Raw genomic sequence first — 26,539 nt, forward strand, 5'->3', positions numbered from 1 at the left:
AGAGGGCACCACATGTCCACATTACCAGCACTTATGATACCAGCCCAATGTGATCAAGAACAGGACCAACTCCTGCAGCTCTACCAACCTCCTCCACAAGAGGGTGTAAAATCTGTACTTTGCCTCTACCTTGGAGAACTGTCAAGTGCATACCACACTTTTGCCCAATCCTGCTTGTCACATCAGTGGAAAACAAGACAAAATTGATAGCATGTTGCAGGACTTTCCAAAGATATGGATATCTTATTTGAATACAGATAAGACAGCAGCCTTGCCTGATAATTCATGGTGAAATGCCCACTCCTTCATGTTGCTCCACAGAGGAAACACAAAGCTATAAAGTTATACAATAATGAGTGTTGCCAAGGTGCAGTTATGGGATTTTCTATTTGTACAATTAGTATGGAATAAGGCATTAACACTGGGTAATGTTTGAGAATAATTGCCCTCCCAAACTGCTTGCAGACTTTGTTAGCAAACACTACAGGAGCTTTCTCCCTCTCTCTCTCTCTCTCTCTCTCTCTCTCTCTCACACACACACACACACACACACACTACCCAGATGGGAGACAGATGTTTAATAGACAAGGTCAAGGAGTCCATTCAGTAATTGTCTGCTCCACCATTTCTTAGTATTCACAGCGTTGTTCAGATCACCACATCCACATAAATCCAGGAAATTTCCTCTAGAATGGAAACCATGTCCTTTTCTCACAGACCTGTTTATGTTTCTTTTCTTTCTTTCTCTCACACACATAATTGTACACACGCACACACACACACACACACACACACGTACATACACATACAAACACATACTGCAGTTCCGTTCTTGTGGTACATTCAACACATTTAGACTCTCCTCCCTTCCTATAAGGCACTCGTTATTTTTCTCTCATTCTGACTCCCTGTTTCTCGTCCTTTCTGGACGTTTCCGGGCATTCAGAGAAAGCGCTGATGATGACGGACTAATACAAGAAGCAGCAGATGGATGATGAAACATAAGGAGAGGAGGAGAAGTTTCTAATCTCATTATCCCTACCTAAACTAATCCACCAGGAACAACACCTCGAAGTCATACATAACCCTGACACATATTGTATGATACACGCAGACATATACATTTATGTTAACATCAGGTGAGCAACACCAATAAACAAAAAAGATGTCGGATATGCAGGATACGCTGCTGCTGGGATCAGAGGGGATCAAGAAAACAATCCTGCACGGAGGAACCGGAGAAATTCCAAAATTCATCACTGGGGCGAAGGTACTGTAGGCCTTCAGGACTTTATCCACACTTTAGATAAATCCAGAACATAACTGAGGGGTATACACCAAATATGTCTTTACTTTCACTTGGGCTTTCAAACAACTTAGCTGTCATCCAGTACAGACGAGGCTGTGTGGGCCCACAGCTATTTCACTGCACTGTAAGTGAATCTAATTACACCATATTTCAGATAAATACTAGCTATGTATGGCCCTGTTGTGGACAAATGAAACAGCCTGAACTAAAATATAACTCACAAAGCTAGTTTCAATATTCTAAATCTAATTAGAGGTACTGTTGAAATTCAACATATGCGCTTAATTATCATACTGTGCAGTGCATCATATGACCATGCAGAGACAATGCAGAGCAGTTTTATCTGGACAGTGGTTTAAAAAAAAGAAAAAAAGTTGCAAGGCATCAAAAAATTAGACAATGTCCAAACAGAGGCTTTATTTTACAAACTTGTCTGTGACTATGCTATAGTCTTGGTTTTAAACATGGCAGATTTCTTCTAATAGAGGATCAGATCGGCTGTTTGCACATGAAGCTCAAGAGCTGTGTGTTGCATCTCCTTGAGGATGCCTCTGAATATGCACTAGATTCACAGTAGAGGAGAAACAAGTAACACCGTTATTTGCCAGAATGACCATAATATAGTCATAAAGGTTTGAAAGGGTTGTTGGGTGGCTTCATTACTCGTGATTTATGGATTTCATTTTCCTGACTTGTGCCAATTTTAAACCAGTGCAGTTCAACCGGATGAGTGAGGGGAGGCACGTTTATGTCGTTACAATTCCCACAGGCAGCCAGTAGAGGTTGATAGAGGACATATATCGCTCACTGCCCCTTTAATGAGCACAATATTTTCAGACCTTAACCAATATACCTTGAACCAGCTGCACCAGGTTTGACAAAATTAGTCTAACTTGAAGAGGGCTTTTATACAATGTGTGTTGGATCATTTTTGAAGAACAAAAGCCTCCACTTCTTTGTGAAATGAACTTTTTTGACATACTGTATGAAACAGTTCTTCAGTTTGAAAAATGGCCTCAAATTTCTTGGATGTTATATGAGTGTGTAGCATTCCCATGTTCCTATTTACATCGGCTGTGTGGCGCCCACAACCTATCATGCTTATTGACCCAAGTTTTCCTAATAGTGTTTACAACTGATGACCCACGAGTCACTGAGGGCACAACTTTATCCGAGGTTCATAAAATCCTTCCTGACTTGTACTGGTACTGTATATGAGAGAACTGAAAAAAATGAAATATGGGAGAAGATGATGAAAAAGCAGCCTCTGACCCACAGTGTACACTCAGTTGACTTTCCTTGGATGTTATACAACCATGCAACCTTGGCAGGTCTGTCTGGCCTGTTGAATAACTGAGCTGTGTGAAGCTCGTGACATAACATTTTTGTTGAGACTGATGTTCAGTTGTGTTTAGTGGGGCCCTGTCTCAACAAAACATGTTATCTTTGCCTGTTGGTGAGTTTTTACTTGTGACAATTTTTCCTCTTGTCATTTAATTTTATTGTATTTATGATCACCTGCATTTCAGGTCCCAACTATTTGGTCTTTATGATGGTTTTGTCACTTAAGCTGCTGTGTTACCAGGAAGAGCAACTGTCCATTTTTAAACCTAACACAAGTCTTTGCAACATTTTGTCCACATTGTATAGTTTTAACAAACAAGCTTCATATAGTTCTTCTTTCAATATGGTTCTTCCTTTCTATGGTTCTTTTTCTTCCAGGTGACGTTCCACTTCCGCACCCAGCTGTGTGATGATGAACGTACAGTGATAGATGACAGCAAAGTGGTGGGGACACCCATGGAGATCGTGATTGGCAACATGTTTAAACTGGACATCTGGGAGACCCTGTTGTCCTCCATGAGGACTGGCGAAGTGGCTGAGTTCTGGTGTGACACCATTGTGAGTGCTAAGAATTAAAAAAAAACCTGTAGCTGTTGTTAAGTGTTGCCTTGTTTTCTTGAGTGTTTGTTTTTAAAGCACAGTGGATCATAGTCTGGTAGTACAAATCTCTTCTGAGAAGTGTGACAGTATACTTTTAGACAGAGTGACGTCAGACTGCAGATATGGAAGTTATAGACTCTGCTTTCAATAACGAGCAACAAATCAACACAATAAGACAAGTTTTGTGTGCTCCACTTATAAATCTAAAGCCTAAACATGAAGGACAAGCATCTATTGCACCATCCTTGATAACTCAGATGGACATGAAATAGAAAATCAACGCAGCCAGATAATAATAGAAAAGTGTCACTCTTAGGCTGCACAGGGCAGAATGGGTGCTCACAACTTTTTCAAAACTGGATCAACAGGCCACATGAAGTAGAAACTTGCATAATAACAATAATATATGTGGTTATGTGGTTATAACAAAAAGCCATGTATATTATAAACACTGCCTCAGTTTCACTTTGAATTTGCTGCATATTTTCTTTGTAAGTATTGTTTTGTCTTTGTGGATGATGTTGTTTTGTGGCAACGTCTTGTTATGAAATCTCATACAGATATCTGTTATATAATGGTAATATATAAGATAATTTTTTTATGAAGCAAACATGCCTCCTCTGGATATGTGCTGATGTATATGTATCTTATGTGATCTATAATTTGTTGTGTCTTGTGGTGTGTGTGTGTGTGTGTGTGTGTGTGTGTGTGTGTGTGTGTGTGTGTGTGTGTGTGTGTGTGTGTGTGTGGCGCACTGTCAGAGACAGATGGATTGAGGCATACTGTCATTAATCTGTGGCGGCCTCACTTTCCCCTAATCGGCTCGGATTCCTGCTGAATCAGCACCACTGACTCCCCTGCACTCTGATTAGATTTGACTGGGCTTAGAGCATTTATTCACTCCCCTGAGCAACATGGCTGCTCCACACACTCCACTGGACATGTTCTGCAGTATCCCATCCATCCAGCGGAGGGCAAACTTAACATGTTGAACTGAGGAAGCAGACTGGAAGTAATGTCAAACAACTCCAAAAGACATTTAAATTGCAATCCATCTTTGATCAGTTTGATGTAAAAATTAATCAGGTTTCCTGTGGATGGTATGTGTAAGTAAAGGATCATGTTCATCATGTCATGTTTCAGCAGATGAAAGCAACAAAACAAAGTCTGTGCATAACAGTAATTCTTCTTGTTTTCACATGTCCACTGAGGACAATTAAAAGTATCACAATAAAAATAAATTTAACCAGTAATGATTTATTATATTCTATAATGCTTGGCATTATGATAATGCAACAAAAGGCATTTTTTAATGCCAGAATAAAATTTGTAAAAGAAATAAAAATATTAGGTTCAAGGTAAGACTCAATTATAAAATCAAAAAAGCGAATTCAACCCCTAACAATGTAAATCATTTACAGAGTCTGAAATCCAAAAGTCAGGTCATTGTTTAATTTTTAAAAATTTTCCAATTTCATTTATGATTTTTAAGTTTTCTAGTGGTAAGCTGTACGTAAAGTAGGAGACATGTTCAGTCAACCTGATGGCAGGGTTGGTCTCTGAAGGGCACAGTGACACTTTCAGGTGACACACTGCAAAGTCTGGATCAAAGGGGGAAACAACAAAATACAGATTTTATTCAAGTTTTTACTATAATGTTGTGAGGATGCCGTCTTAATACAAATCCTGGAACTGCTTCAAAAATGCAAAAACTCACAGAGTGAGCAAAACTCCACAGACATCACAAAGAGGCATTAAGACCAAGTCACCTTAAGCCTTAAGTCCTCAATCATTTATTATTATTCAGATCATTATTATGTACTGTTATTTACTGATAGCGTTTTCAATTTCGACTCTTGTTAACCACCTTTTTCTCCAGCACACCGGCGTTTATCCACTTGTGTCCAAGAGTATGCGACGCATTGCACAAGGCAAAGACCCAGTCGACTGGCACATCCACACATGTGGTATGGCCAACATGTTCGCCTACCACAGCCTTGGCTACGATGACCTGGACGAGCTGATGAAGGAGCCAAAACCTCTCTACTTTGTCCTTGAACTGCTCAAGGTGAGGAAGAGGAGCAATGACCACACGGGTTTGAGTGAGGAAGAGAGTCAAAGAGAAGCTGCACTGGCAAAGAGAGCGTAAAAATTATCAAATCTGAACAACATATGCTTGGTGCAACACAAGGGTGGGGTTTACTGTAATATATCAGGACAGTCTGGCACCAGTGACCATATTATTTTAGAATACTGTAACTTGCGTTTTATAGGTGCAGCAACCCAGTGAGTACAACAGGGAGTCGTGGGCTCTGAGTGATGAGGAGAGGCTGAAGGCAGTGCCTGTGCTGCATGGGCAGGGGAACAAGCTCTACAAACAAGGACGCTACCAGGATGCCACGCAAAAGTACAAGGAGGCCATCATCTGCATCAAAAATGTTCAGACTAAGGTGATTAAATCAAATAAGCTGCTCAAAATAGAATATCATTTGCTTCTATAGAACAATATGAGCAGCATTTTACCAAACATGGAATTTCCAGTATGTTTTGACATGGATCCGACCCAATTTTCCCCTTTAGGAGAAAGCATGGGAGGTCCCCTGGATGAAGCTGGAGAAGATGGCCAATACCTTAACCCTCAACTACTGCCAGTGTCTACTACGCATGGAAGAGTACTACGAGGTCATCGAGCACACCAGCGACATCATCAATCAGCACCCAGGTTCGGCACTGACGTAGGCTGATGTGTGTGGCTCTAGGGTGGTGGCATTACGGTGACATTTTTGAAGCAGAAAACGTTTCCTTTGCTGAGTACATCGTTACTTTCCAGCTGGTTGATTTATGAGTGTGAAAGACTGTCATGCTGTGTAAGCATTACAGCCTCACAGTTTATTCAGCCTTTAACAAGCTGGTTGTGTTTGTGTGTGTGTGTGTGTGTGTGTGTGTGTGTGTGTGTGTGTGTGTGTGTGTGTGTGTGTGTTTGTGTGTGTGTGTGTGTGTGTGTGTGTGTGTGTGTGTGTGTGTGTGTGTGTGTGCAAGTTTTATGGTAGCTGCAAATGCATGTCTCATGTGTCCATAAAAGTCTGACCCTGTAAAAGGTCTTGGTGCACCTCCTATACTACTACGTGCTCATATTGTTGATGCACATTTAAATGTAACAGAGTTGTAAAAGGTTGTTAAAATTATTCGTTTGTTTCAAATACTTCACTTCAGTTAAGAACAGTCATCTGGCGCACACATGTATGTGTTTGTATTGCCCCTCCAGGGGTAGTGAAGGCCTTCTACCTTCGAGGGAAGGCCCACATGGAGGTTTGGAACGAGGCGGAGGCTAGGCAGGACTTCAGCAGGGTGCTGGACCTGGACCCTGGCATGAAGAAGGCTGTCAAGAAGGAGCTGGCTGTGCTTAACATGCGCATGGAAGAGAAGAACCAGGAGGACAGGAACAAGTACAAGGGCATGTTTTGACCAGGAGAGACTGTGGCTAAGGCTGGAGAATCAGTGAAGTAATGTGGTAAAGAAGAGTGAAGTTGTTAAATCAAAAACTCCATGCTTAATTTAACTTTACTTCATCTTACCCATCACTAAAATAATAAAAATGACCCTGGTTTCTTTAATCACTACATTATATAAACCCCACCCTTTCGTCCTGTCTTTCTTTTTCCTCCAAACCCTGATTGTGAATTCATTCAGTGATTTATGTGGGAAAATAATTCTTTAAGACTTTGTGTAAAGGAATAGCACATTTGTTTGCTTTTGTTGTCAAGAGTTAGATGAGAAATCCATACCACTCTCTGTACACTAAATACTGTATGCAGCTGGAGCCAGCAGCCGCTAGGTTAGCTTAGCATAAACAGTGAAAACAGTGGGAAACAGCTAGCCTGGCTCTGTCCAAAAGTAACAAAATCTGCCACCAAGCACCTTGAAAACTCATTACTTGACACAGTATATCTCATTTGTTTTGGAGAGGGGTTATGTGCTGCACTTTTCGTTGGCTGGATTAAACAAATAAGATATATAACAAGTTAATTAGTGAGCATTAGAGGTGCTGGTGGGTAGATTTTGCTTTGGGCAGAACCTGGCTAGCTGTTTCCCTCTGTTTCCATTTTTTAGAGATGAGGCTTCTTATCTAACTCTTTGACATTGACATTTCCTAAAATGTCAAGGTATTCCTTTAATGCTGATTTGTAATATTGTTTTGTAATATTTCATTGTCATGTATCGAAGAAACTCATCCGACCATGCATCTGTCTAACCTTGAATGACTGCCACTAATAAACTGCTGGAACAACTTTGCTGGTTTAAATGTGCCCTCTGTCAAAGAACTGAAGTAGTGGCTCTGCAGTTTTCTAAAGCATTATTTATAGTCACTCCCCTAGGTCTTGTAAGCACATTGCCCTTCCACAAGGTGGGGCTCTGACCACAATTATCCCTCTGTTTCAACCTGAACCCTGTGGGAGAAATGATCCTGAGCCTAAGCAGCATTTGCATCTTCATTGGGAGTCCAGAGGTTCGTAAAAATAAATGATCTGGCTCGTATCTTCTGCTTGTCCCCTTCTCGTCTTTCCTTTGTGCCAGCACTTGCAGCAGAGTATTACAAGGCGGTGAGGGACAGTGAGAAAAGTAAGAGGTGGAAGGAAACAGAGTGAGTATAATGCAAAGGGGGTTCTTATGACTAATACATATCCTCTCAGGGGTTTCTTGAAAACCAGATCATTCGAACGCACTTGGATAAAATATTCGATCAACAATATTATATCTCGTCCAGCTCAGTTTCATTCAGAGAATCGCTGTCTGTTCTGTTCTCCCATCACTACCAAAGGTCACAGTGCAGTGTAGCAGTCACTCTGGGAAATGAGGCTGATGCTAATGCACCAGTCTAACAAAGAGGAAAATCAATAGGAGCAGATAAAAGAAAAAAAAAAATCTTGACTAAACATTCAGGCAAGCATTCGGCCCATTACAACCACCTTTTCTGATGCAGTTCTTACTGCAGAGTCTTGGCTGATCTGAGGCAAGTAAATAAGGAGATTGAAAACGGTGGACTTTCAAAACAGCACTCATTATGCAATTTACCTCGAGGGAATCATATTTTTAGATCGGGGAAGAAAGAGAAAAAAACATCTTGTAACTCCGCACACCTGAATTTCCTCGCTGCCATTTAGAAAACTGGCCAATAGAGAGAGTTCACGCACGAAGTCGGGCTGTGCCTCTGGAAACCGTCAAACACGGGGCAACAGTAAATTCTGCATAGCAGCACAATCCGCCGCTGGCTTTCCTCCATAAACCACTGGTGCTGATGTTGAGAAGAGGGGAAGAAAGGGAGGAGGAGGAGGAGGGGGGAGGTGGAAGGGGAGGGTGTCCTGCGTCAAGTTAGCCAGAGAAAGCCAATTTCGTGCCGGAAGCATGACCATCGTGGTTTCAGAACAAAAAAATACAAAAGTTAAGCTATATGATCTTTACCCTGTGCTTTTCGCCGTTAAATCCGTGTGCTGTATCTGTTTTAAAGCTGGTTGTCTTTCAGTCTTATACAGCATATATCGTATCCATCTGGCAAATGATTGGTTCAAAGAAATGTCCATTGTGCGCCCAGTCACATAGCTTACGCTGGGAGTTATTGGGGGGTCAGTGTCTTGCATGAGGACACTTTGACCTGTGGACAGAAGGAGCCACAGTCTGAACCAGCTCCCCTACAATTACCAGCCGACCTGCTTCATACCATCTGAGCTACAGTACATGTTGGCTATACAGGCTACATTTATGATAAGTAATTAATTATTATTAATTATTATTATTATTATTATTAAGTGTTAAGTAGAGTGACTGCATAATGAATAATAATAATAATAATAATAATAATAACAAATAGAATAAATACAGAGCAATTAATAAATATAATTTAAAAGCTAATTAAAAGCCTTTATAAAAATAAAGTTTTAACACAGGATACTGAGGTTGCTTGCCTGATTCCCTGTTACTCAAGCGAGGTGGAGCCCTGAGAGCAAGTGCCCTACTAGTCAAATAGGCTTTCATAAGAACAACAGTAATTATATTTGAATTTTATACAAATTAAATATGTTAAAAAGCTTACATTACTGTATTTTTAAAAGGCCCCTTGTTGGCAAATGGGGCTTTTATTTTGTGCTTCGTCAGCGGAAGTGCTTTGTTTACACCTGCTGGCTTGTCAGTGGTCCCAAGTTGAGGAGAGTCGCTGTGCTGCTGCTGCTGCTGCTGCTGCAGCGTGGAGACAGTGGAGGAGAGGAGGAGAAAGTGGCTCGTTTCAGAGTCCGCTGTGAGACAGACGCTTCACCTTCACCCCCCCCCCCTTTCTTTTGCAAAGGAAAGAGACATCGTTTAGGCCACTTTTCACTGAACAGACAGACTTGAGGGAAAGTGGTGGGACTGGATCGAAGCGGGCGACGGGAGTTCCTCTGACTGATCTGGATGTATCAGGGAGGGGGGGGGGGAGGGGGAGCTTTTCTGCCCGGCTCCCCTTTTGGAAATGAGTCAAACGGCGAATGTGAAGGAAGGTACAGGAAAGTGATTCAAGAGGAGGAATGGTGTCTAGAGGACTCGCGCTGCTTACATCTCCTCTCTGACTGTATCGGTTTCTTTTAGGGGGTTGAGCCGTTGCATCCGAGCCTTCGCAGCACATCACCTTTCACACAAACCTCATTTTTTTTTGGTCCATCCGCCACACCTCGGCCGGCGATCACACTCCTCGTCATCCAGCCGAAGTTGAGCCCAGCTTGAAAGACTAGTTGTAAAAACTTGCCTTCAGTTGAAGCCTATTATGGAATGTCGGCGTCTCCGGACTTGTGATCAATTTTAAACCCTTTTTTTTTTTTTTACAAATACTCCTTCTCTGATATAACTTGACATAAGTGAGAGTCGAACATGGCCATCAACACGGACACCGACTTCCAGAGGTCCGCCTTGGGCGAGGGCGGAGGAGGCGCTCGGCCTGCGGACTCGCTGGAGACGGAGAAACTCCTGGCGCTGACCACCGAGCCCGGCGGAGACGGGATGAAGATCTCCACCTCGTTCACGGTCAACGTGGGCGGCGACAAGGGCCCGGAGGCCGACCAGAACGGCCACGGAGTCGCCGTGAGATCGGGCTCCGTCGGGCAGCTGGCCGCCGCCGCCTCGCTCTCCCCGTCCAAGGCCAGTCTGAGCCGCTCCTCCACCGGGAACGCTACCGTCCAGGAGACCCCGAAGCCCAAGGATTACCTCATCCTGGTCATCTTCTCCTGCTTCTGCCCCGTGTGGCCCGTCAGCATTGTCGCACTGGTGTACTCCATCATGGTGAGTATCACTTTACTAAACTGTCCCCCGTGGACCAGCAAAACTACCGAAAAAGCCCGAACTACAACAGTGGAGATGGCTGGATGGATAAGCAACTGTGTTTTTTGTCGGTGTGCTGGGTAGACCACATGCCGATGATCTACAGTGTGAACAGCATCACCTGAGTGGAGCGGGGCCCCGTATCTAAATCTCACACTGTGAAATAAGAAGCTATCAGTTAATGGAGAAATCAGCAGCCGAGTCAAATACTGTCTGTATTTTGCATCTATTTAAGTCTGCGATTTCAAACTTCATCAACCTAGTGTACAGGGATATTCTTGTGATATATTTGATGAGCATTAACAAGGTTTTTTTGGAATTTGAACATATTTTTGATATCAATATCATGTGGTTCAGAAATGTCAAGCTCGTAACTGTCACGACAAATAAGACGCCTTCCAACACAACTAGGCCTGTGTATTTCTGCAGTGCCTACTCTTTTTTGGTTTTTATTATCTTCTTGTCTACATATCATTTTGATATTTGAAGGAAGGGAGAGTGAGATTTTAGAGAAAGTGGATATTGTTCTCAACTAAGAGCAATTTTAGCCTGTGAGAAGATGAAGATGGTCGTCAAACTGCTTGTGTGTGTGTGGGGGGGGGGGGGGGGGTATTCATCCTGAATAGATACATATTGATATATCAAAAAAAAAAAAATACTGGCATATATTAATTTTAATATTAATTTTCTTTATCTGACTCAACAGTTGGACTCTCTCAGAAATGTGCCTTGGCCTTTTACTGTCTATGCTGTGTAAATGGTATTAACTTGAATAGACACCAGTGTCGCAACTGCCCAGCATTTAAGTGAAAAAATCTCATTTCATCCTCTCAGGGCAACATTTATCTAAACACCTACAGGGGAAAAGTTGATTAAAGTAGTTTCCAAGCAATTCCACTAAAACCAGATAGGCCCTCAGATGCAGTTACACAAATCTCAAAAGAAGAGTTGTTTCAGTTCATTTCAGCACGATGTCTTATCTGAATACAAATATCCCCAAATTCCTCCACATGTTGCTGTTTTCATTGAAAGAAAATTGAAGTGTTAACTTCTGTACCTGTAGCACACACACACACACACACACACACACGCGCGCACGCACATCATCAGCTTTCACAGTCCCGAGGCTTTAAACGATCTCAAGTCTGATGCTGCCACTCAGCTGCTGGTTGTTCTGGTTTAGAGGTGCTGACAGGTCATTAATCCCCTCACTGAAAGGCTCAGGCTGCTGGAAACGAGGATACACGATGAAGCTAAGACACCAAAAGCCACATCCGGCAGCCACAGATGCTCAGTACGCTGCCTCTGTTTAGCACTCTCCATTTAGTAAGTGTTTTCTGGAGACACAGTAGTCATGAGGACTCTTGAGCCATAGCTGAGTTTGCCAGAAAAATCAAGCGTCTGTGTGCTTGTCTACTTAGGCACTGAAACTGTACATCAGTGCCAATGTAACTGATGATGTTCTGCAATTATTTGTGTGTGGAGTTGAACTACAGACTCCTTTAATGGGGTTGCGCTTCATTCCAGGTCAGAGCTACGATGGACATCGTGTAGCTGTATTATAATTTTTGGTTTATTCAGAAGATCCACAAAGTCTTTTCGAGGGTTCTGAAGACTGTAAAAAATATGTTAGATAAGTAAAAAAATTTCAAAAAAAAAAAAATAGGAATTGATGGATGCAAAAAGAAAGAGTTGGTATTATATATATTATGTTAAAACCTTTTCTGTTGTCCTCGGCCCATCTAGTTATAAGCTTAAAGGTAAAGGAATGGAATCAGATAATTTTCATATAATGCGTAGTCTTGGACCCTTTTTCAACACTTGTCTGCAAGAAATAGTTAGTCTGAAATCAGTTAACTTGGCGATGAACACAGGAGTTGATAGGGTTTAAGGCTTGCAAACTACAGGAGTGACACTGTAAACGAAATATGAAGCAGTCAAGGTTTGTTTACATCTTTGGAGCAGCTGCTCCTTTACCTCTTTGGAACAAATGTTGGAATTGAAAAACTGGCAAATATAGTCTTTTAGCAAGACTTTCCTGTCAAAATTCTGCATATTTATAATTGATTTACTCAAGGAAATGAATTGAGTTTCACTAAAACATTTAAGCAGAAAACACACAACACAACCTCAGACTTCATTTATCGTTCTGCTTGAGTTCTTAGACAAAATATGGGAACAAATTCAGGGTGTGCCATCATCACTGCAGCTTGTTAAGAGTGACTGGCTCAGGAGGGCAGTGGTAAATCTGTAGGAAGATTCTTGAATTGGAGAGCATCAAAAGCCGAAGAAAACTTACCGACAAAGCTGGCAGAGAAGTTGTAAACTCTATAATTTACCTCCACTTCCCAAACCATTCTCTCCTCCCTTTTTATTTCTAGCACAGATAACTGCAAACACAAAAAAAGGCTGTGAGCTGCACGTTCCAGTGAAAAAAAATAGCTTTTTCCATTTGGCAAAAGCAGTGGATCGTCAAGTTCTGTAAGAACCAAAACAAAACCGAACAAAGTGTCTTATTATGTGCGACCGCTGCCTGTGCCCCGATATGTATAGCCAGGATACAACAGCAGAGAAGGCAATCAACTGTACCTGGGTGGTACAGATAAAGAAAAGGCTTCTGACTGACCTTTGCATTAAGTATCTGGCAGTATTCTACCAGGAGTCTTTTAGTGCCATCAGTAGTGACTCCGTTCTGTCAGGGTTTTAACTCCCCGTTGACTGATGGGACTGCACTTTACTTCTGACACTGTACAGCAGCCAACACTCAGATCTACAGAGAAACAAGGCAAAAGCGATGCAATAAACCCATTAGTTCTGTAATATCACTGCCATGGGCACCACACACCAAAGGTAATATCAGGCAGTGTCCACAAGACAGAACGTACTTCACCGAGCCATCATCACAAACCCACTGACATTCACAAGTAAGCTGCTCGGGGGAGGGAAAATGGAGAGAGAGGGAGAGAGAGAGAGAGGCTTTGACAGAGGGCACAAGAAAGAAGAGTGAAGGAGGGAGAAACTGGAGCTGGCCACTAACTCAATAGAGGGTGAGAGAAGTCAATTTAGTTTCTCTGCAAAGGGCAGATTGCAGCAGTTAGCCAGCCCTGTGGCAGCGATCAACATCCTTTCTCTTTCCTGGGGGTATGGAAAGGAGATACGGGCCTTGCAAAGAAGATCAAAACAACATTCGCTACAAGGGCAGATGAGTGTGCAGGAGACGGCAAATGGCCATAAAGTAGTTCCTTTCACTGGATTAGAAAGGAATTGAATCAGATACCATAGTAATGTCAGATAAGTGCAAGTGAGTCAGAGCAGGAAAGCAGGGGTTCACACTTGCTGTGAACAAATGAATCAAAGTAATGTAGCTGATATCACACAATACAGCCCCGGAGTGGAAGATCACTTCTAAGTGCTAATAGTCTCCACGCCCATTGGGAATGGATACTTCTGGAAAGTTGAATGGAAAAAAAAAAAAAAAAAACTGCTCAGCTGCTGTTAAAATGGTATTAATGTTGGCAGGTCAGAGGAAACAGCACAGACTCCAGGAAACTGTAAACAGAAAAAGAAAGAAAAGGAGGAATGTGTTTGTTTGTTTGTTGGGGTTTTGTTGTTGTTGTTTTTTTCTTTGTCATTTCATATGAAATGCCACAGTACTTTATAGTATGTTAGCTGTGGCTGCATCATTGATGAATGTGTAAAGCTGCCTTCAACATCAAGTGACCTGGGTTCAGGTCCAAATTCATGCCAAAAGGTTTTCTACTACTTTGATATTTATGTACTATTATGTACTAGTTATTAATTTAAAACCTACAGTAAACCATAACCTCAGCTTTCGTTATCTAAGCATATTATGTAAACCTAAAAGCTGCACTAAATACTGGCAACGGATCAAATGACTATGCAATATGAAAAGTGTCACTTGTAGAGACAAACCCGCAGAGATTTATCACCTGACGCTGCAGATTCTCTACAGTTCTATAGAGCCTTTTAGTTTATATTGGATCATTGTTTTTCAGCCCTCAACTCCACTGTCATCATCTCTAGTTCCCTGATAAGTTGGTAAAAACCTCAAAGGAACATGCATATTGGAATTTATCAGGTGTACACGCACGACTTCAAAGGCATGCTAATAATGCTAACACGTTCACCATAACAACTTAATGAGGCAATAATATGTCAGTGCTGGTGTCAGCTTGTTCTGCTGCCTCAGAGTTGCCCACAACTAATTTCCAACCGACCAGAACCATTTATATTAATTCTTTTTTTTTCCGCACAGGCACCCTTTTTCAGTTGCTTCTGCTCGTTTCTTATTTTTCCAACTTTTCAGCTTCCTTCTTTTGTCATACTTGTTTAAATTTTTACTAGTAACTTATTCAAGCTGTGCCCTCTCTAAACACGCCGGGAGGGACGCTAGTTACTTCTTTCATTCAGCTACCTTTTTGAATGCTATCATTCAGCAACGCTACCATTTCGCAGCAACTCCACGGTCGCTTTGATTACACCATGGACCAGCTGATCGTGCTGAAGCTAGCTGGCAAGGTGACCAGAACAATGGACAAACCCCTGCAGAAATCAGAAGAGGACACACAGATGATGCAGTGGGGGAATGAAGCGACAAAGGAAGAGAGCTGGGTCCAGACAACAGAGATTGATGGAGAAGAACGTATCTGCCTTCTACATCATCACTGGTGCATTGGACAATACTTTGGACAAGCTAGCGGCCCTATGGGTGGAATTGGAGGGACTTCTGTGGATGTGGTGTTATGTATTTCACAAAGACATAGCTACAGGAAGATACTCCGGATCCCATCGCTACTATCGACAGCTTTCAGATGGTTCAGGCTGGGAGGAAAAAGAATGTTTCTATAGCCCAGACATTGAACTGTTAGCCGTGGGTCTACGTCCATACTATATTCCCAAGGAGTTCTCACACACCATTTTGGTTGTTGTTTACATCCACCCCTCAGTTAACCTAGACATCACCCACTCTGTTACCGCAAGACGCTGCGCCCCAAAGCTTTCTTCATGATCTCCAGGGACTTCAACTGGACAAGACTCTCCCCACTTTCACTCAGGTCGAGGACTGCACTACACAAGGAGACAGGACCCTGCAGCCTTCTGAAAGAGTCAGCATCTTTCTGTAATACTGCTAAGAACAGGACCACCAAAAGTTACATCCATCATCATCATCCACCACCACTTCCAGCAGCAGGACAACCTAAAAGCCAACTTCCAGCGGGCTGCCACCACAGATCTCTGACGGATGCTCCGGTGGGGAAGGCTTGTGGCTAGCAAACACAGAAGATGTGCAGTCAATTATGAGAAATGGAGAGGCAGGGGTAATAGGTTTTTACTGCCCACACCAGCCTATCCCAGTAATGGGGAGGTCCAAACTGCAGGAGCGTTATTGCACGCTCGGCAGATTTGCCTGTGAAATACGGACTCGCAATGCTGCGCTGGATGGATGACTGTGTATGTGTGTGAATATGTGTATGCTTAGGCCAATGACTTCTATTATGCAGACATAGTGGGAGAGCACTTCATACTGCTGTTGCCAATTACATGAAGCCTATCCCAGTCCTACAGCCAGAAAACCAGAGACTGCTCATTTTAAAACAGAAAACAGAATTATTTATTATTTGCAATGTTAAACTAGTGCAAGTAATAATATTATCATTCCACAGTGGATAAAATTAGATATATAGAAAGTTAACACTGCTATGCAGTGGATTGAAGTGATGACATTAAAGCGCCTACCAGCTTTATGAGGTATGGGGGAAGGGTGCCTTCAGCCATATAGGGGCTTTTCTGATACTAGCACGAGCTTGCAGAAATCTTCAAATCCTACAAGTAGGGGCTTTAATATTGACACTGAAAGAAAAGTTAATTGTACTGTGACAAAATATGTATATATTACTACATGTTCAGTGCATTTTTCTTTTTATCAACATTGTTATTAAGGTCATTTATAGCACCTAAAGAAATACGGACCAATGCAACAAAAGTAGGTGACACTATCTGTTGTTTTTTTTCCTGGGATTTTGATATCCAACATACATTTTTATATCAAAAGTTGATGTCACAAAAGCAAGATTGTGTTTAGGGGTACAAACTCACTACACTGCAGTATTTTTCTATTACATTGAAGTTCAATATGCCAGAGCTTATAGCTATCATTTACTGCATGGCAGCGGGCTGAAGTGACATTTACAGAGAGGCAAGCAGAGCTGAAGAACCAACTACCGCAACATCTACACATGTGTATAACGATGCTGGCATGATTATAACTGATCTCAGAATGGCGGAAGCTTAGTCAAGGGCAGCTTGACAAGCACACTTGTCTGTAGCTAGTTATTACATTCACTCGTCAAAGATCCCAGGGTTATCTACAATGTGCATGTCCCGAAAAGCCCCCCAAAATACTGCTCTGCCCTTTGCTTAACACGCCCCAGCCCTTGTCAACGGGACACGGCCACGCGCACGGAAATGACAGAAACGATAGATGCAACAGCTGGTAGTCACCATAGCTTCTAGAGGCAGCAGCCTACTGCGGCCACAAGAGAGCAGTAAATTACAAGATGAATGCTAACAGGCAACATCAAATCCTTTATGGGACAGAACGCTGATATGTAAGGAGAGATATCGCTTCCACTTCAGTATCATTCAGTATGTCTGTTATTACCTTAAACTGGTCAAGCACTTTTTGCCTTGTTTTTTCATGACGTCATGTCACTGCTACATAGATGTTACCTCTAGTAAGTGCATACCAATCCTGCATGCCCTCACATCATATGGTTCTTTTACGCTTTGCTCACGGATTGGCTGAAGGAATAGCAATGTGCAATCTGTCGGACCATTGACCACCACTTTGTTCTAGACTGAAATATCTCAACAGCTATTGAATTGATCAACAGTAAATCTGTTTCCCATGTTAATGTCCCTGTCAGGATTATCTGATCACCTGACTTTTCACGTTGCGCCATCATCGCGTCAATACTTGTCCAATAGTTAGGTTTATGACTGAACACCTGCAAATCTAATGACATTCCCATCAGCCTCAGCTGCAATTTGTGTTTAGAGCTAATTAACAATAGGGGCATGTTAACATGCTAAACTACGATGGTGAACATGGAAAACATTATACTTGCTTAACATCAGCGTGTTAGCATTGTGATTGTGAGCATGTTAGCATGCCAGTGTAAGCTTTTAGCCCAAAGTACCACTGTGCCAGCGTGTCCTAGCATGTCTGTAGACTGACTCAGATTTCTAATTTGATCGTTAGAATTATCACATTTGTCCAAATTTAGTTGTAGATCACATTGTAGTTACACAGAACTTTACATGCATTTAATGTTGTGACTGGACTCTCGTTGTATGCTCATTGTTTTAAATCCTCTGATGGATCCGGAAAAACCTTCACCTGATTGGTAATTAGTGCTTATCTGATACCCATTTAGTTACAAATGCATTAGCCAGCACTTTGTAGATGTTCTGTATAATGATAATCTAATTTTTTTTCAAGAAACACATTACTAAGAGCAGCATGCTCCATTAATCTTGTGCACAGTGTATTGTGCTATGAACTCAATTATGAAACTGGACCCTGGATTATCTACATAAACCTGTCTGGAAGGGGTTCACTTATTAGTGATGTTTTTGTGGGGCTACCATTTAGTTAGCTTATTTCAACTGTGTTTCCGGTTCACAAACTAACCAAGATATAAATACAATTAAAATTTATGAGCTGCACCAGCAGCTAGAATGCCTTTTATAGCTCCAAGAATGAGAACAGTGCAATCATGGGTCTGACAGATTGGATCATCTGAGCGGATTGAGTGGTTTGCAATTTTAATGGAGATTGAAGTGTAATAAGACTGAGTCTAAAAGCCTTGCTAGCAGCTCCTAGAGGCTGCGGTGTTCCTTACACCAAAACAAACCAAAGTGGTTTAAACAATTAGACTAAGAGACCGGCCAACAGCCATGCGCTCTCTCCTTTGTGACTTAAAAGTGACTTAATTTACTGAATTCTAAATGATCAACAACCATGAATTTTGAAAAGCTTTTTTTTTTTTTTTTTAACGTTTCTAAGTTAACAAGTAAACAGGTATTAAAATTAGGAATTTATTTTTAAGAGGGACAAATAAAATGAAAAGGGTGAAGAAAAAAAAAGAATGTTTAGGAAATGTATAGGAAATAATGAGTGAATGCAAATAAACCATTTTAATTCAAAAAGGCTAATCTCACAGACATAAATACACACCAGCTCCTGGTTGTGCACTGTCCCACTCCACCAGGCTGCTGCCACTGGCTCTCTATTATTAATGACAAAGAGGAAGGGGAGCACTTACTGACTTACTAGCCTCCATCCTCCTCCGATGGACACATGAACTAGGGAGAGAGAGAGAGTAGTGTGTGTGTATGTGTGTGTGTGGTAGGACAGTGAACACTATACAAGACACTTTGAGGGTAGAATTTCCCATTCAGAAAACAAATATGACCAGGCTTACTCTTGCTGTGAATCAATATAGACATTCATCAGCCAAGCGAATGGTACCTCCCACTAACCACACACACACAAACACTAAATCTCTTGCAGGCCCTAAGGCGAACGTCAAACAACATTGGGTATATTAAACAATAATCCTTATTTCTTTTTTTCCTTTTCTTTTTATGACAGATGGAAAATATTGTCATTTTTTAAAATCTACCTTATTTTTATTCATCTTTTTTCTCTAAGCAGCCTAGATAGGCAGTCTTTTCTGAAAGGGGCCTCCATTGATTTAAGGTGCTGATGTTGCTTTTCTCTGTGATGTGAGTTCAGATCAATAAAGGCCCCGGTGGGATTGTGTTTGTACCATAGCTTCACATTGCAGTCCCGGAAGTAAGAAGCTGAAGCCTGTCCATGTGAGAAAAAAAAATGTCTTCTTTTACTTATTTAGCTTTTGTGGTTTAAGTCACACTGAAATTGTACCAGAGCCTACTTGAAATTTTTAATTTTTTAATCAGGTTTGTATTCTTAGAATAAACCCTCTAATTAAATTGTTCTTTCTTGAATGACTTCATTAACATTGTCTTTCAAAGATATTATGTTTTTTAGGTAATATGAATTAAAGTCTACCGAATGAATTGTCAACAAAATTGAATTAGCCACACTGAAAAAATAAATCTAAGAGAGACTACTTGCCGTGACACAAACCCTCTTACATCTGAAATTTCAAGAGAATTCTTCCTCTTCAACAAACAGTTAAGATCATACACTCAGTGAGCACTTTATTAAGAACACCATAAAACTAGTGGGTAAGGCCTCCCTTTGCTCTCAAAACAGCCTCAGTTCTTCATGGCATTGATTCCACAAGATGTTGGAAACACTTCTTTGAGATTCTGGTCCATGTTGACATGGTTGCATCACATCATTTTGGCAGATTTGTCAGTTGCACATTCATGCTGCCAATCTCCTGTTCTACCACATCCCAAAGGTGTTCTACCGGATTCGGATCTGGTGACTCATTGTCATGTTCATGAAAGCAATTTGAGACAACTTTTGCTTCGTGACGTGGTGCATTATCATGCTGGAAGAAATTCCTCACACCATTACACCACCACCAGCAGCCTGAACTGCTGACACAAGGCATGTTGGGTCCATGGATTCACGCTGTTGAAGCCAAATTCAGACCCTACCATCTGTGTGCCTCAGCAGAAATCCAGATTCATCAGACCAGACTACATTTTTCCAGTCCAGTTGTGGTGAGCCTGTTCCCACTGCAGCCTCAGATTTCTGTTCTTGGCTGACAGGAGTGGAACCTGATGTGGTCTTCTGATGTTGTAGCTCATCCACCTGAAGGTTTGACGTGTTGTTCATTCTGAGATGCTTTTCTGCTCACCACAGTTGTAACGAGTGGTTATCTGAGTTAGCGTAGCCTTTCTGTCAGCTCCGACCAGTGTGGCCTTTCTCCTTTGACCTCTCTCATCAACAAGACGTCTCTGTCCACAGAGCTGCCGCTCACTGGATGTTTTGTGTTTTTCTCACCATTCTGAGTAAAAACTCTAAACAGACTGTTGTGTGTGAAAACTCCAGGAGATCAGCAGTTTCAGAAATACTCAAACCAGCTCATCTGGCTCCAACAATCATGCCACGGTCAAAGTCACTGAGATCACAGTTTTTCCCCATTCTGACGTTTGATGTGAACTTTAACTGAAGCTCTTGATCTGTGTCTGCAGGATGTTATGCATTGCACTGCTGCCACAAGCAGGTGTACACGTGTTCCTAATAAATGGCTCAGTGAGTGTATTTTCTAAGAAAACTTTCAAATTTGGACTACCCACTGTGTGTTTCACCATCTGTAAAAACCCACTGTAAAACAGGAAATTTACACATAATTTTAAATGATATATACTGTCTTCACAAACATAAAAGCCAGATTGCAATATCATTGTATTCATTGCTCTTATTGCTATTTAAAAGGTGTTCCCCAGCCAGCAGCACCTGGTTCGGTGGAACACCCCAGGGCTGCACAGTCCCCACCCACCTGCGCCAAGTACAGCAGAGACAGCCTGGAGACAGAGACACTCTTGGGAGTGACCGGATGAAGTAACTCGTAGGCGATCAGGGAGGATGGAGGCAGGGCTCTCTCTCTTCGACTTGTCTCTGCAGCGTAATCTTATCTGATTCTGAGGCAACCCCAACCCTCAGTGACTTAGTGAAGCAAGAAGACACACACAACATATTGTGGTTTAATATACAGTGTTTTGTTTTTGGTTTTTTTTTGGGGGGGGGGGGTGTAGTAAGATATGAGGTGATGCTGGGGAGTCCCTTCCACCTCTGTGTTGCAGTTTTGGCTGATGCAAAACTCACAGTGGAAAAAAAAAAATAAATAAAAAGCAAAATGAATTGAAAGTAGTGCATTACAAAGTAACTATAAAATGAAGTCCTTTAAGTCTAGACTTGAAAACTGTTTTTATTATGAATTACTAGTAAGTCTCTGAAATAATGTATCACCTCATCTTCCCTCCATATAACATCCTTTCTAATTATACCTCTTTCTCTGTTTCATCTTTGGTATGATTTTTTTTTCCCCATGGTAAAATTAAATGAAAGAAATATATATATATATATATAATGTATTTCAATTTCAGAAGAGGTTAAGTAATTATTTATTTCAACATTGCAGTATCTTCATGGGAAAGGTTTCCTACAAAAATAAAGTTGTACACTTTAATATAGATGAGGGGAGAGGGAGACCCATTTCCTGCTGTGCTCTACAGACTGTAGCCTCTGGTTTAAAAAGACAAGTTCAGCACCACAGACAGCTCCTAAAGTTTTCATCAGGCTTAAGAAGTGGAAGAGTTGCCATCACAACCACAAGACATTACCCTTATTGCATAGGAGGTTGGAATTTAGAGCACACGCTCTGTTATATGTGATTTCTTCACCTTCCATCTTTGCTGTAGCTCTTGGTTTAACACAGGGTATGAGAGACACTCTTCTAATACTACCCCCCCCCCCCGAGTCTGACCTCTCGACAATCTCAGTTTATCAGGGCATGGACTCAAAAGTAGTTACCACCCCACAGGGATCCTGACCCAGGCTGACTTCAGTGCTTCACACAAGCTTGTAGTGTTTGTTTACTCACAAGTAGCTCTGGATTGAAATCTAGATCTAGTGAGTAGACAGGCTACTGCATAACCTAATTTCTCTGTTTTGAGCTTGCGGTGTGGTGCATTATCTCTCAGTCAGTCACAGTTCTATGGCATTTAAATGTACATTATCAAGTAGATCGATGAGTGCCATGCAAGCACAACCAACACCATCACATAACTGGGACCTTGGAGTCACACAACTAGTGTGAGACAGCGGGAAGTGGCATTCATTAAACCAGGCAGTGTTTTTCTGACTCTCCAGTGTCCAGTGTTGTTGTGCGTTACCTCATTACAACCTGTAATTGCTCTGTTCAGTCATTAGCTGTCATACCCCAGTTGTGTTAAGGTGGAACAGGTTGTGCGTTCTTGTATCAAGGAAAGACCAGGCATCCCTTTGAACAGTACACTCTAACATACATTGTTTAATAAAGTAGGAATACCTTAATTAATATTTATAAAATGAGCAAATGCTTTGTAAAATATAAAAAAAAATGAGGAAGTGTTACGAAGTAAGGGTGTTGGAAGAAAGTTAATCGACAGGGATACTTTCAACCTTTGTTTCAAGACAGGACAATTCTTTGGTGCGTGTGTGTGTGTGTGTGTGTGTGTGTCGCAGTGTATTTACAAGCAGGTTAGTTGGTTTTGTGCTTTGAAAATGATGTGCTCATGTTTTCCATGTCGTGATTGTTGTGCAATGTCGTGAATGAGCGCAAAAAAAAGCTGATTAGGCGACAGTGACATCAGCTGTGACAGATTTCTCGTTTTGGGGACTCTCACGCATGAGAGCAACGCACAAGGATTGAGGATTCCCATCCGTCATGCTTCACACACATGCATCATCCTGTCTCTATATCGGCAGCCTACATAAAGCAATATACATACAACATTATGTTGATATACAACCCCTTCACACATCTGCGCTCACCTACTCCATCCAATTGGCTCTGCAAGTCACATCCTTCCATCAAACCCAATCTGACAGTCTGAAATACACAATTTCACAGCTGGAAATAAATTATTGTCGGCATCTTACTTTACAGGACTCTACGGCACCTAGTAAAGAAGTCAACGTTACTGTACTGCATTTGTGTCATTTGCCTTTTGAAATAACTCGGCTGTCGATTAATGGAAAACCACCTGATAAATATTTTAAAGTGTTACTTTCAGAGATATACTAGGGAGAGTCAAGCTCTTGTACTGTAGAGGGAACTTTCTCTGGGTGATGTTCGGGGACCCAATCTTTACATCCCTTCAGTTTGTGATGCTCCTTCTATATAGTACTGATTCATCTTTTCGCTTACATTTTCGCTGTCTGTCATGGAAATATAAAGGTTGTCTTTGTTGCTGGTATTGGTGTTTGTTGCTCAAGCTCACCGATTCATTGTATTTTTGTTGTTCTGGCTTTTCTGGGATCCTAAGCCCTCAAACATTTTGGAAGGGAAAATGTACCCTCTTCATTTAAAAGGGTTAGCAGGAAAATTACATTCTGTATTGGATGATATAAACTGCAACATTTTTTCATATATGCCTTGCTTGACATTATCATCTAAATGTTCCTCTTGGTAATACCCTGTGCTTTTTGTATGTCTCCAGTCCAGAAACAGTCTCCAGGCAGGGGATATGGACGGGGCCAGGAGGCTAGGTCGACTGGCTCGTCTGCTCAGTATCGTCTCCATCGTCCTGGGTGTGCTCATCATTGTAATCTACGTCTCAGTTTCAGGTACAGAAATAAAGACAAGTACGACAAATTTTAAGATACACCGATGTCAGCTTAATGATATCAGGGAGTGCGTTTTAAATGTCAACTCACCACAGCCAGTTTTAACGTTTGTGATAATGTCTCACATTTACATACATTTCCATACAGTATTTGCAGCCCCATTGACACCTAGCATACCGCACATAAAAGTAATTTTTATGCTTACTGTATAGCTTATGAATATGCAAAGAGATGTCACTTGTAAATGATGTACGATATTTGTGTATATGTAGGCTCACAGACACACACAGGGCTTTAACAACAAGTGTTCAACAACAAAGACTACCTTATGCATTACGATTACGGGGTGATATATGACACTACCGCACAAGCTTCAGTGAGATGTGTGTATTTCTATGTCCAAACTCAGCCCATTTCCAAGCCATGTATGTGTGTGTGTGTGTGCTTGTGTATGTACACACTGATTTAGCACTGCAACGACTGTAGTGGGCTCACTGTGCACCAAGGGCGGCTACCCTAGTGCTCAAAGCCCTCAACACTAGAGCTTCACCGCTCAAAATATGAATTTGATGGTGAACTGAATATGTCTTTTCGTCGGACCTGACTTTCGATGACAATTCCACCCCTCTCCTCTTCTGTGTTTTACAGTAAGCCACTGACATGGAGGACCTGAGGGGGGAAAAAAAACCCCGTGAAACCGTGAAAGCCAAACCACGGATGCAACTAGAAAAAAAGGCCCATTCCAAAAAAATGGAATATAACTCCTAACTTTATACCATGTTGTAATTACAATATGAACACCCTCAGAAAGCAGACAATAGGCAACTCATGAGAGTAGGTATTGCAGCAAGTAAACAAATGAAAAAAATCATTCAGAGATGCATGCATTAGAATCCAGTAACATTTGCTTGACAAAAATAACCAAAAACCTGATGTAAACTTGTTCAGGTTAAAACAGAGGAGAAAGAAAATGCAGATTTGTATGAGGTAAGGAGAACTCATAAATGTTTCTTTTTGGAATAATGAACTCCTTCAGTTGAAGAGGATGATCTACGTATGAGAGAGTGAACAACAGACTTTTTCTATGTCTGGGATGCGGCTCCTTTGAAAATCGGAGTCTGGGTTTGGACTTCAAACTTTGGACAGCTGCGTATAATCCTCATATATTCCTTACCGAACCTGTTGCATTCAAAGCATATACAACTACAAATATATATGAAATATGGTTATATGAACACACACATTATATATATATATCTATATATATCTATATGTCTATATATATATATCTATATATATATATATAGAGAGAGATAGAAAGATAGAAACATAGAAAGATAGAAACATAGAAAGATAGAAACATAGATAGATAGATAGATGTACATTTTATAAAAATGTTTGTATGCCAAGTGGTGCTGGGTTTGTTAAGACTGTCACATTGGCTGCTTTGTCAGCACTTGGATTATTAGTGTAAGTTCAAGGGTTTGTGAAAAGGGGGCAGGGAATACGTTTTTTAATTTTTGTTATTTGTTATAATTTTTTGAACTAAAAAAAAAATGTAGACCAACTGCATGCCTGAATGACGATAACCTAAATTCTGCCTTCGTTTTGACTAGTTGTCTCTTCTATTATTAAGGAGTCAGAGAGGCTAACAGATTTGCACATGGAAGAATGATTTGTGTACATTATGTGAGTCCAGCCACTGTAGAATGTGTGAGGACTGTGAACTAACCCTCTATAAGCCCCCTTTTATGTCTCCGAAATCTCTTGAACCTTGTCTTGCTCTGGCAGAGACAGAGACGCATGCCAAACCTCCCACCATCTTTGAATTCCTTCTTTTCTTCTCACATCCTTTAATTCTTCACCACCAAACATAAGTGGCTGATCTCCTTCAGTTTTGCCTCTGTTCCTTCATCTATTCCCTTAAAGTCAATTTTACATTTAACCTTTTACTACCTTTGTAAAACCACAGCTGCCCATTTACCATTACCATTCTTACATTGTTATACATCGACTGTTAAATACCGCTGTTTCACTGAATGTTTTTTCCGCTCCTTGTATTGGTATGAAATGTATTTATATGGGAAAACATATATGCAATATGTACGCATGCGATGGGCCAAACCAGCTTACACTCATTTATTTTTTGTAAATGAGCAGCCTGTGAGTTTGACTGAGAAACAAATAACATTTGAAGAATCTTTCTTTAAAATCCAAGCAAGACAGATTGTCTGTTTTTGTCACTTTATCAGAGAGAAGTCACTATATTAAGACCCTTCTGGATACACAGGACTGTTGTAATGACACATTACAGGCTTATGCTACAAGCACAGGTAACATCACTGTACGACCATGTAGCATCATATAAAGCTACAGCTTTTCTTTGGGCATCATGGGTTTTTGTTTTACTTCTGTAATCTAAATCAGGAATCATTTGGACAAAGTCCCTTTAAAGTTTTAAAAAGTGATGACGTGTTGAGTTCCAGTTGCTCTTTGTTTCAGGGCTCATCCAAGCGAAACAAGGAGAGAACCAGCTAATTACGACTGATAAGAAATTAAATTTATATATAAATAAAGTTTTAAACTGA

General features: G+C 41.2%; 2 protein-coding genes across 2 annotated transcripts; both read left to right on the forward strand.

Annotated features, from left to right (window-relative positions):
• Positions 1-1,165: 1,165 nt before the first annotated feature.
• aipl1 (aryl hydrocarbon receptor interacting protein-like 1) lies at positions 1,166-6,718 on the forward strand. Its single transcript, XM_040130954.1, has 6 exons — positions 1,166-1,270; positions 3,032-3,211; positions 5,133-5,321; positions 5,527-5,703; positions 5,834-5,975; positions 6,519-6,718. The coding sequence occupies exons 1-6, from the start codon at positions 1,166-1,168 to the stop codon at positions 6,716-6,718; spliced, it is 993 nt and encodes a 330-aa protein (XP_039986888.1).
• A 3,429-nt stretch (positions 6,719-10,147) lies between these two features.
• On the forward strand, positions 10,148-25,019 carry trarg1a (trafficking regulator of GLUT4 (SLC2A4) 1a). Its single transcript, XM_040131251.1, has 3 exons — positions 10,148-10,555; positions 23,825-23,969; positions 24,988-25,019. Exons 1-3 carry the CDS (start codon positions 10,148-10,150, stop codon positions 25,017-25,019), a joined length of 585 nt encoding a protein of 194 aa, XP_039987185.1.
• The last annotated feature ends 1,520 nt before the right edge of the window (positions 25,020-26,539 follow it).

Source organism: Xiphias gladius, chromosome 7 (assembly GCF_016859285.1).
Source record: "Xiphias gladius isolate SHS-SW01 ecotype Sanya breed wild chromosome 7, ASM1685928v1, whole genome shotgun sequence".
Classification (NCBI taxonomy): Eukaryota; Metazoa; Chordata; class Actinopteri; order Istiophoriformes; family Xiphiidae; genus Xiphias; species Xiphias gladius.